We start from the raw sequence: 12,404 nt of genomic DNA, 5'->3' as shown, positions 1-12,404 counted from the left end.
TCAAAACAACTGCACAATGCAAAGAGCAATAGGGTTCATACAAATGTGTGTACTGTCAGGAATGTCAGTGTCTATCTGACTGTATCACAGGGAAACAGACAGTAAATAATGTATAGGCTGTGTAAAAGTTTAAGTTGTTCCAAAATGAATACGACACTCAACAGTCACAAATGCAGCCAAACTAGAGCATTCCGTTTTAAAGGAATTATCATTTGTCTTACCTCTGTCAAAGTTATACTGCTGGGAAATGATTTCTCCCCAGTATTTAGCACATTCTGCAGACAGCTTCTTTGGTTTGTCTAGACGACGAATTGCTAAAGCTTGGATGTGTTTTTGGAAGGCCTCTTCTGTCATGTCTTCTATGCATTTCTCCATAGTTTTTAAGAATGCTTCAACTCTGCTCTCTAAATAGTGTGGTGGCTTTTCAGATTGGATAATAAATCGCAGTCCTTGGATGCCATTTGCCCGACGTGGGCCACTGAACACAATGTAACCTTGGCAAAACAAGAACAGCCACAAATGAAAAGAAATCCTTTGTCACAGCATTGAATTTGCCAAATGCAGCATGTTTGACAAGAAGGCAATTCTATGCTAACTTAATTCTGTGTTATAAATAAAATAATGTAGGTTTTCAAAATGTGACACTGTATTTTTTTAGAACATCTTTATTTCATTGAGGTCAATATCAATTTAAGGGAGGGGCAAGGAGGAGATGAGGCACACTAAGACAAAACAAAAGCAATTCTGTCATCAGGATTGGGTTACCAGAAATGAAGCTGTACTCTAGTTCTTCATTAGACTCAATATTAGAAACTTACTATTTTTCATAACATCCAATCCAATTCTCTTTGCTGTAACATAAGAGCACTACTTCCCATATTAACAACTAGATAAAAAGTATTATTCCCTTCCTTTTTGTTGCATGATTTTCTAATCTGAACAACTTATCCTTTCTTCAGTCTTCCTCTACCCTTTTAATAACAAATCTATCGCATTTCAGTCCTTTAAATGCTGTTTTATAGTTTTCTTATAGTTTCCTGATGCTCATGGGCAAAACTGGTTACAGTATTTCAGAGTTTTCATCTAAACCATTTAGGAGTATTACTGTGAGTGCATCTTGAATGCTTCCATTTATATATCCCAGCATTTTACACAGCAGCATGACACTGCTGATTTATGTCCTACTTCTGATCCACTGTACCCTGCAGAGTTTTCTACAAAATTGCTACCTAGCCAGTTGCTTCCTGGCTTGTATCTGTGCCATTGGTTGTTCCTGCCAAACTGTTCCTAACAAATTGCATCTTGTCTTCATTCAAGTCATGTTTCCAAAATGTCAAACTAATTTTAAATTCTAACTCTACCTTCCCACACACTAGCAGCCTCTCCCAAATTAGTATTATCTGAAGATTCAGTGAATACCCTCACTCTTCTATCATCCAGAATTTTGATGAATACAGCATGGAACACTGGATCACAGCAGAGCTCTGTAGAACACCACTTTCCAAATGAACTACTCTTTATTCTTCAGTCATGACTTTCCAAACTCCTGTACCCAAATGTGTAGTTCCTCCAGCTAGGTAATTCAGTAACAGTCTCTCAGTTACCTTCTATGAATTTAGAACTAGCTTGAAAATTTATTCCATGTTTTCCTGGAATTTGAATTAAACAGACTGATCTAGAATTTCCCTGCTTTTTCTCTTCTCTTTATTATAAAGAAACATGTAGCATTAAGCTGTGTCTATCTTTCCAATGCCTTATCATCCACAAATTTTCCATTGTAAGACTTTTAATTCCAGGACTTCCTAATTTCATTCTTTGGAATAGAATGCAGAGTTCATCAGACTTTGAACTTTTTAAAATCTTCGAATTTAATCTGATTAATCTGTTATTTTCCTGGTCAAAAGTAAGACATGAACTTTGATCTCCAGTATTTATTAAGTGAAAACTAAGTAAGCCATCCTGAATTTTCTGATAATTTGAACATTTTAATTTTAATTATTTGAACACTGATTTTTTTCCCATCATTGCCAACTTTTCTCCCCCACTTTCTCATACTGCTTAACCATTTATTGAAAGAATTCTTGTTACTATTTCTAATGTTAAGCAAACTTCTAACTCTTTAACTTCTTTTTTCCTAAGCTTTCTCAGAAATCTTACTAACAATTCCATGAAATGTACTGGATTTTGATGGCATTTCTACTGTCTCCTCTTCTAAGTGCCATGAGCTCTATTATTTGGCAATTTTGAAGTGCTGGACTAAACTGGTTCTTCCTCAGTTCCCCCCCTCTCTCTTTAGCTGTTACTTCCAACTTCAATACAAAACCTGCCACCAGCACATTTCAAAAACCTGTTAAATAACCTGGTTCTATCCTATTTTCAGAAACTCCTGTGATGAATATTGTATGCCTGGTTCTGCCAGTTGCTTAAGAAAAGCCTAATCTTGCCTGACATCCCTGGCAGTCATCACACTGAAATATTTGTCTGCTTCTCACCTTTGGAAAACCTGTACTCCTCCTCACCAGTACTACAATCATGTGAGCTGTCATGCAAAGTCTCTGTCTCTCCTTCTTACTCTGTCTGGAATAACCTCACCAGTTCTCAGCCTCACCGGTTCAGGTAACAATTATTTGTACTCATTGGTGAACAGCTGTAGTCTTAAAAAGCCTGAATTGTATTTAGGCTTTCACCAGTACAGTAGCTTACCATTACCCACACAGCAGTATTTCTAAGATAGGCTTACAATTTAACAGTTGGACTCAGTGATCTTAGACATCTTTTCCAACCTAAATGATTTTGTGATTCTGTGAATCATGAAGTGCACCTAGAAGTAGGGTCACAAGAAGGAAACATCAAACTACTATTGATTCTTTAAAAAGATCTATAAATTTAGGGGACTGATCCAATCTCCTTTTGGCAAATTCTAACATGAAGTTTTCTGTACAGCGATCGCACTTTTTTGAGTTGGAGCTGATTTCAGATATTTCAGACATCTTAAAAATCATGCCTGCTTGTTCTTATTTTAGACTCTGTGCACAGCAGAATTTCTTTGAGTCATCAGCAGTTAAGATGATTTGCATTTACCAAGTGCCCTTCAGATGGCATTCACTAAGCAGGGAGAGAGCACCCCTCAGGTCTCGTGCGAGCGCGTGACTGTGGCACTCGTGTGTACACACCCAGCACTGCTGAGAGCTCACCTAACTGCTCCTGGGTGCGCAGGGTGTTGAAGCACGGCTCGGAGATAATCTGGCAAAAGAGCTCCAAAAACATATTCTCAGAAGTACTCTGCATGTCTGTCTGGTAATATATTTCAATGCCACAGTTGTTATGAACTTCATTTCTCTGTTGATATACAAACCATCCTCCTAAAAGACAAAGTTAAAACATGGAAGTTCACACAAGTGTACATTCTTACTGTTGACAATTGAAAACATAATGGTCTAAGGTTTGTGGAATGGATTTATAATAAGTGGTTTAGGACTGTTAAAGCAGAATTTCCACTAAGAGCATACTTTTCATAAGACAAGAAAAGAATGCATCATTTTACCATCAAAATGTTACTGCTTGGAAATATTAGCAAGTAAATTGAAACTGGCTGCTTCTCTTCAAGCAAGTATTTTTGGAACTGCAGTGAAATTCTGCATTGGCTCTACTGTGTAAACAGCTTCTAAAGACAAGCTGCCAGAAATTATGAACATTAAAAACAATTCAGCATTTATTACCAAAAACTTCTTTAGTATACAGTAGCTTCCACAGATGATCAGCTAGGGGTAATTTATCTTGTCTGTACAGCTACATATGTCACCACTCCCAGCAATACCTTGAACCTCCTTTTTATAAAAAACACTTTTTTCACCATGGAAGTAAAAACATACAAGACCAAAAGAATTTGTGTAAGGAAAAAAAAATTATTTGTGTAAGAGCTTTTTGTTTTTGCAAAGAGTCATTACATGCAAATCTTAATGGTCAATTGATATTCAGAAATGCTCAAAGAAAGGTGTCTACTCAAATGTATATACTCTGTGTAGCAGAGACTGGGACAGGGCTCTTACATCTATAAATTATAACAAGTGACTTGGAACTGAAGAGCAGAATTGTATGATCAGAAGGGCTTTGTGCTGGCAGTCACTAAAAGATCATCCATGTCATCCCCAGAAGTCCAATTTATATACACAAATTAAAAATGACATCAAAGTAATCATCAAGTATGCTAGAAAGGTCATGTATTACTACATAAATTTATCAGTAAAGCCACACCCTAACTGTATTTTGAATTTTAAGTTTAGAATAACTTGAAGTAAGTTTGACTTCAAAACACACTCCTGGCAACACAGTAATACGCATTTTAAATTGTGAGCAAGGAGAATCTCAATTTAATGTGCCTTAAATGTCATAAATCAATCATTTAACTTACTGTCAGGAAGCTGCACTTCTCTGTACCTCACTAGCTGACTGGGAAGGAGTGGCTTTGTATGAGCATGCTCAATGAGAGTGTCCTCAACCATCTGCATGATTCCTAATGCAGCCTGGAAAAGAAAACATAAGAGGATTTTTAATGATCATTAGTTATTCTGTATTTAACAGCAGCGTAAGACTTTCCAATTACTGATCGTGCTGTATAAAGTAGGGATACTGTAATTCAATACAAATACAGTAGAAGTTAAGTAGATGAGAGGAAGTGGGAGTGTGCAGGGGAAGAGTTTTTTTTATGTCTTCTTTATGTTTAAATTGTCTACACATTTAATTACTCCTACTTCTCCCCAGTGCTTCTGAAATTAAAGCTCAATGGCTTTTTTTTTCCCACTTTCCCTCCACCACTTGATGTGCTCATCTTTCAAAGTGAAAATGAGATATCTCAAATGTATGTCTAAGAGCAAATGGCTCATGAAAATTTTAAGAAAACAAATGGTTAAGGTAAAGGATGCATTTCACTGATGTGTTGGTGGTGCTCATTGTGCCAATACTTTCTTTTATTTGATGGATTACAGTAAGAATTTAAAAAAAAATATACAAGGAGTGAAAAAAATCCAAAGTCATTACTTTCATTCAAGGATTTAACCTCAACAGCTTCATCTCTTAAGGGTTATGTGTTCTTGTAGCCTGCACACTGGAAATTAGAGGAACTTGCTAAAGTAGTTTTGGCTGAAAGCTAAAATCTCTCATTTTGCATTGCCATAAACTCACAACACATGTGCTTTTATAAAAGCCATGCAAAATGTTTGAAAACTTAATAAACATACACCCTACCAATCCCTCCAAAACCCCCATGCAGTATCAAAGACAAAAAGACTGAGGTTTAAAAAACACAGTTTAAAAAGTTAGAGAAAAAGACTATTTATTCTTTCAGTCAAGTCATCATATTAAAATACTGACAAGTCTGCTCAGACAGATGTTCTGAACAGGATTACTTTACATTTCATCCACTTACAGAAAATAAATAAAAGAATTTGTCAAAAAAACCCAAGTATCAGAATGAATTTAAAGAAAACAAAATAGGAATTTCAAGCAGCTATATAAATCTAATTTTTCAAGTCCAGATTCACTGAAAAATTTTTTCATGATTGCGAGGTGTCACGAGACAATGTAAATTTTGATTTATTTTAGTTGAAAAAATTTCTTGGGTCCAGGTTAAAATTGCTAAGTTTTATCAGTGATTATCACATCATGTCATGGGTAGTGAAGGACAGACAACTTTTTCTACTTTCTATTCAGGGAGGCTTGCAGATAATTTCTAAACATTACACAGCTATGGGTACACCAGGACATCCTTTGCAATTCTTTAGCTGTAGGACTTTCAACAGCCACCCATTATGTCAAGTAAAGAATACACTTCTCTGACATAACTGCATCATTGTGGAAATCTAAAAAATTCTGGGCATTCAGTTCTATCTCCAGAAGCAATTGACTTTTGTATACAAACATGTAAGGAATAAGGAAGGAAAAAGAGACTATTTTTGAATTTCTCTGCAAGAAGAACACTCTATAAAAATTTTTAACAAATACTTTAGAGACATTCTAGACAAAGTTTGTCTCTCCAAGCTGTTAGCTCTTTCCTATCTTATTTTTTCCCACTTTAGAAACTTTCTCCTCCATACACTCAGCAGTCACAAGCAGCACCTATAACAGCCCTTGCTAGTAAACTATTCTCGAGCTGTTCTAACACAAATTATTGTCAATAAGCCTTATGAAAAAAGAACACAGAAACATACAAAAAAAGTATTAAAATTTGTATTGGTACATATACTAAAGTATTTCTTATGACTTTATATGCAAATACAAAGTGTTACTATTTTAAAGGAAGACAAAACAAATGTTTTCTTAGTTTTACTCCCCTGAGAGATGACACTTGGCTTTTTCATAGTCCGCCACTCCTGTTTAGCTATGTGCAAACGACTTAATTTGGAAGGATACTGGATTCTTAAATCTTTGCTAGTTATTCTGAAGGTTTTCAGTAGAAGAAAGCAAGATTTGCAGCTTGATCACAGTAACAGCATGGAACATAGACTTTCAAATACATAAATCCTAAGTTGTTTTTATTAAATTTCCAAGAGCAATATAGAGGCAGCACTTAGCCTACTAAAGATAAAGTGGAAAAAATTACACTCTCATACTCTGATAAAGATAAAAAAGTACAAAGTTAAATTATGAAATCACATTTGGCATAACTGCTTCAAGTTCTGCAGAGATTAAACTAGTGCCTCATTTTTATGCTGCTTTTAAATAAAAAATGTTTTATTAAGAAAATATCAAACCAACCTGTTTTGTTATATTGCCATGGAGAAGAGCTTCAATGTGTAACCGTGACAACAGCTGTGCTATGAAGGCCTTGAGACGGGGAAGGGTGACATCTACAATACATATTTAGACAGTTAAATCACTCAAATGCATTTTTAAATTATGAAGGACCTAGGCCTAAATCATCATTAGATACAGTGCATTTCTCAGAGGAGGACAAATCTGTCATTAGAAAGGAGTGAAATCTCTCCTTAAAAATGCAGCATTGGAATGCTTCCAGGTCTAAAAAGCAGCACTCATCATATAGTTTATTTCACTTAGAATTCACATGCTGTCTTGACCCAGATTCAGAAAAAAAAAAAAAAAGTTAAAAAAAGCTGCCTTTCCAATCATGCTGAACAAACACTCGTTCTCCAGAGAACACACTTGCAATCATTCAGGTGGTGTTCCAAGGAAAAGCCTTAGTTATTTACTAAACAAGCAGCACGTAGTTTATAATGCTCAAGAAAGACTCCATGCATTTACTATTCAGGCTAAAAAAAAGAATCTCAACTCAAATATAGTGTTTTGATATTAACTTTGGAACAAAGGGTACACAAGAAAAATATTTTGGCAATATATCCTAGAGGACACATGCACAACACATACACACACATTCTATCCAGCCTGCCCTTTCAAAGCAGCTTTCATGCATAGTGCAAAATATAGTTTAACATATAAAATCAATGGAGTAAGAGGAAGGATGGCTGGATGGGGTATTCACGGATATGTGTTCTGAATCAAACCCCTCAAATAAATACAAAAGCCAGGTATTCTTGAAAAGAATGCCAGTGTATTCCAAGAACATATTACAAGACATTTTGTAAACTGTCCCAGGAACAGCTTTTTAATACAACATAGTAAAATACAGGTAGGGAAAAGTTCTTCAGCTATTACTGCAAATATAGAACTACCACAGAATGGCGTAGGTTGAAAGGGACCATAAAGGTCATCTAGTTCTGACACCCTGCCATGGGCAGGAGCACCATCTACTAGGCTCATTGCTCAGAACCCCATTCCATGTGGACTTGAAAAATCACTTAAATCTCTCAATTAAAAATTTCTTCTTCCTTCAAATATTAAGAACCACAATGTTCTTTATTATTGTCATCATCTACAGAAAGTACCTATTTTTTCTTTATTAGCTACAGTTTTTTATTATCTAGAGAAACATAAGCTAGGATTCTCCAATCATGGAAAAAAACAAAATAGTTTGCATATTGGGAAGGACAATGCAGATACACTCCAGTGTGCCTGTAAGATGGCAGCTAGAGCCAAATGATTTTACCAATGTTGATAACGTACTAGATTCACCATATCCAGGTTCATGTACCCCCAAAATTAGCAAAGTTCTGCCTGAACTTTTATCTGCAAGTTTTACCATTTGAGACCTTTTCCATGAACTACTTTCTTGAAACTAAAGGGCAAGAGCAGCACAGCCAGCATCAGCTCAGGCCTGGCACTGCAGGGGCTTCCCTTGAATAGTGAGCAGAGTTCAAAACAGATATCCTCAATAGTTAAGTAACATAGGGGAAAAAATAATAAAGTGGCAGAGCATTACCATCTAGAGCTTCTTTTAATTCATCTTTGGTCCAAGCAACTTCAGTCATCAGGAGTCGGAGATAATACATTGCATGCTGGTGAGGTTGTTCAGCCCTGAAGTTGTTAAGTGATCTCATGTACTAAACCAAAAAAATCAGGTGCAAGTTAGAAACTCAGAAATAGAGTTCTAAACATATTAACATTGTACTCTCATTTTGTATCAAAAAGATACAGTTCAGGTGTTGAGAACACTCCCTTGCTTGTTAGAAGTCTTAAAAAGATTGTGTTATATCACCTTAGTAATAATGCAATCTTCTGAGCCTTTGAATTAGGCAGAAACCATTAAGATGGTTGAAATGTACATGAAATCAAACTTGTCCATAAAATTAATGCCTAGAAATTAAATTACTGCAGTAAACAAGAGTTTAGATCAAATTTCCTGGGTAGTTGTCCTATCCAGGAAATTCACCTTCTATGATGACTGACCAGGGGTGGGGGAACACTGCTAATAGAAAATGTATTTTTCTCCCTGTCACCTATTTTGGCTGACTTGTTTAGACAAAATCTGGAGCACCTGGAAAATTCTCTGCATGCTTTGCGTGGATAAAGGACATATGAGAGAAGAACCAGAGAGCTTCTGCAAAAAACCTCCTTTCTAGTCCAGCTGCACTTTTACAAAATAAGTAAAACCTTTTTCCTCTACCAGAGAAACTGGAAAGTGCAAACTAATAGTTTTGGCAAGCTGCAAGTATTTCCAGAGTAGGAAAAAAGTAACTCATTACAGGGCACGAGTGACCAAGAAGCATGTGTCAGGCTGCTGAGGATGTATCCTTCTGTCTGCTCCAAACAGAAGCCCGAACTTGGTATCTGCCTCATCTGTTTGGCATAGACATGAGGAGAAAACAGCAATCTCCCCAGCTGATGTAACTCCTAGAAATCAGCATGTACTAAACCAGGTTGTTACCTTTGCACCAAAGGATCAAGGCCCAGGAGCCAAGACAAATCCAGGGAAAAGAAATGTTGCAAACTTTTTCAACACTTCCTTTCCCCATTCATCTGTTTCCCACTTCTTTCATGCCTAATTCCTAGTGCAGCCATTCCAAACTGCAAAAAGTATTTAAAGCTAAGATTTTCCCCTCCATCCCCCTACTTAGATTTCTACTCCTACCAAAGCAAGCTGTGCTTCCTTGATACATCATAAGAAAGACTGACTAAAAAAAGATTCCAGGACCAGTTATTTTTAACCAAAGAATGTTACATACACAACTCTGAGAAGCTCACAGCCACAAATAAAAAAAAAAAAAAAGCCATCTGAAGTCCCACTAACACAGCATTTCACTCTCTATTTCCACAGATTGCCAGCCCTCAGATCTCCTATCAGGTCAATGCATTTAATTTACAATTGCTCCAAAATGTGAATTTCTCATGCAGCTTACCGCTTCCTTGATAATTTCAAATCGCTTTTCATCGATCTCAAAAGTAGCCATTTTCTCAATGATTTTCTTGAGCAAGATGTGTTGCTTGTCGTTATAACCTTTTACAGAGAGCTATGGAAAAAGTGCATAAGTTGCTTTAAATGTGGAAGATAAAAGAATAAACCCATTACCAAGTCTTGCACAATGCCAGAAGCAAGGCACTTTTCAATACTTACGCTAAATTCACCATTAGGGAACACTGAATCATTCTTAAGTTAAATCCCTTTACCCATCAAAAGGTAACTAACTGACAAATACATTATTGCATATTTACACAGGAGTTCTAAATGCATAGAATTAATGTAATTTCATGTTGGTGTAAGTAAACTGTACTCAGAATACAGATTTTTAATGATTACAGTGTTGAGTCTTGGAATACTAAAATGGTTTTAATCTAGGTTTCATCACTTTAGTAGTGAAGACTGGATTCACAACTTTCTAAAATTTACTTCTCCAATTTACTTTAATCCTTGATTCATATCTACGTGGTCAATCAAAGAATATTTAAGGGGAAGTAAGCAATACTACAAAAAAGGGGTGCTATAAACAGCAGCACACCTTATAAGCAGGATGCTGCTGAGCTAAAACATCAAGGTAGTCATCCTGGAATTGTAATGACACATTGATCTGATAATACATATTTTTGAAAGTATAAATGAAATAGACGTACTCATTTAAAAAAATAGCGTAAAACTTAAAAATTACTGTATGATTTCATCAAGCTACAGAAAATTTCTCTGGCAAAAAGGCATTAAAAGGTCTTTTTTTGCAGGGGAAAAACTTCAAAATTTGGTATCTCTAACCAGGAATTGGATTGGATTTGTGCAGTTTAATTAGGGGTAAAACTACACTTTAGAACACAAACCAACATACAGAATTCCTGCTTTTCAGTAGGAAGAATATATTGTTCTGTAGTTGCTGAAACATAGCTGAACAATGAATCTGAAGACAACATTATCATAAATAGATTTATGACAAAGGCTGGTATCCTAAATTAGCATAGGAACCCAGAGAGTTCAACAATCACCATGGGTGACTTCTCAGAGTAGTATCTGCCCTTGCTCGAAGCATCAGTATAGTCATTAATAAGTTACACTTATTATTATAAAACTTCTTACAATATGGAAAATAATATTACAAGTTCTCAAATAATATTTAAAATAACTGTGAGTAAAAATTAAGAACATTACACGATTTTTTTTTAAAGGAATTAACCCTGATCATACAAACATCAGCAAGCTCTGAAACTGAGGATAACCTAATGTTTGCAGTAAGTCAGGTGAATGCAACCAGGAAATTATATTTGCATTTGATTTTTAAAAATGCAGCACTCTCTCATATAGAAAATGTAAAGACAATACACAGTACATTCTTCTACTAAAATACTTTGGAAAGTAACACTTCTACAGGAAATTTCAAAACACATTCTGGCATATAAGGGTGGTTAACAAAAGCTTTTAACCAAACTTCAAGACAGACTACTAAAATCTCCTATCACAAATCTCATAGGAGAAGCTGAATAAGAAATAAGAATTTATCATAATACCAGTATTTATCAAGTATTGTCAATGCTTTATAAGAGGTTATAAAACGTGATAAAAACAAAAGAAAAAGCCATAAATATCCAGCATTGCACTCTAATGAACACATGCACAATCCATCTCCACAGCTCACTACAGTGGAATTAGAGAATTATAACAAAATCTGTAAAGCTGAGGATTCATTCAACAGAAAAGTTAATATTTTTATACAAAGCCAGCAATACTGCCTTCTAGATTATCATGCAAGCAAGTAAAAATGTGAACCAGAATGCAACGATTGCACTACACATGTTCACAAGACACTGCAATCTTAAACAGGTCACTCAGGACTGATTAAAATACAGTCTTGCATTGCCTTTAATTCATGAGATATATGCAAGGAAAAAAACCATTAACCATCTCATTTAGAAATGCAGAAGTCCAATGTTTTCTCCAAGCTCAACAACTCCCAAGCTGTTTCATTTCCTCCTGCGTTCTTTTCTTACTTACAAGTATTGCATTCATTCCTGATGCAATGCCATAGACCAAACCTGAGAGGCGTGCTGCATATGTATACTCTTTTAAATCATCCTTCAATAACCTGATAAACAGGTATGTCATGTTGCAATGGAGAGGATCAGCATAAATGTAGCGACTAACAAAAAGAAAAACAAAAGAAATGCTTTGATACCTCAGGCAGTGACAAGGTAATGGATGAAGAAACATGACTGAAGAGTATGTATATGCAGCCTCATGATCAGTAGTTCTTGAACAGGAAAGCAGAAGTATACTATTTATTTAATAGCACGAAAAGGGGGTCTTTTACCCCATCAGTCAGAAAGCTTTTAGTAGATATCTGACCAACGAATACGTAAGCTTGGATTAGGGTTGTGGTTTTTTTAATGGAGGAAGAAATCTTACAAACTAATCAATTTCACGAATGATACAGAAATAAAGAAGAAATTTGCTTAATGTGAACTAAAAGACTGTTGAAGACTTTTAACGAAATTCAACTTAAAATTCAAATCAAAGAAAGGATGGCTAATAACCAAGATCAAAAGGACTAACAGCCTTCATTTTTTAATTTGAAAGTCCT

At 35.6% G+C, this 12,404-nt stretch overlaps 1 protein-coding gene across 5 annotated transcripts in view; it reads right to left on the bottom strand.

Moving 5' to 3' along the window:
* Positions 1–12,404, bottom strand: part of IDE (insulin degrading enzyme) — a 52,793-nt gene that overhangs the window by 8,786 nt on the left and 31,603 nt on the right. For 4 of the 5 annotated variants that reach the window (XM_059851654.1, XM_059851652.1, XM_059851650.1 and 1 more), the window contains 6 exons: positions 9,750–9,860; positions 8,333–8,453; positions 6,754–6,845; positions 4,412–4,523; positions 3,195–3,362; positions 222–494 (listed from right to left, as the gene is read on the bottom strand). In XM_059851654.1, the coding sequence (XP_059707637.1) occupies positions 222–494; positions 3,195–3,362; positions 4,412–4,523; positions 6,754–6,845; positions 8,333–8,453; positions 9,750–9,860 (877 nt within the window). Of the gene's footprint in view, positions 1–221; positions 495–3,194; positions 3,363–4,411; positions 4,524–6,753; positions 6,846–8,332; positions 8,454–9,749; positions 9,861–11,818; positions 11,964–12,404 lie in introns of all 5 variants that reach the window. The other variant, XM_059851651.1, reaches the window with a different exon arrangement.

The sequence above is a fragment of the Haemorhous mexicanus genome, chromosome 7, assembly GCF_027477595.1.
Source record: "Haemorhous mexicanus isolate bHaeMex1 chromosome 7, bHaeMex1.pri, whole genome shotgun sequence".
In the NCBI taxonomy this organism is placed as follows: Eukaryota; Metazoa; Chordata; class Aves; order Passeriformes; family Fringillidae; genus Haemorhous; species Haemorhous mexicanus.
The sequence above is the reverse complement of the archived record's forward strand: the minus strand, read 5'-3'. Positions and strand labels throughout refer to the sequence as shown.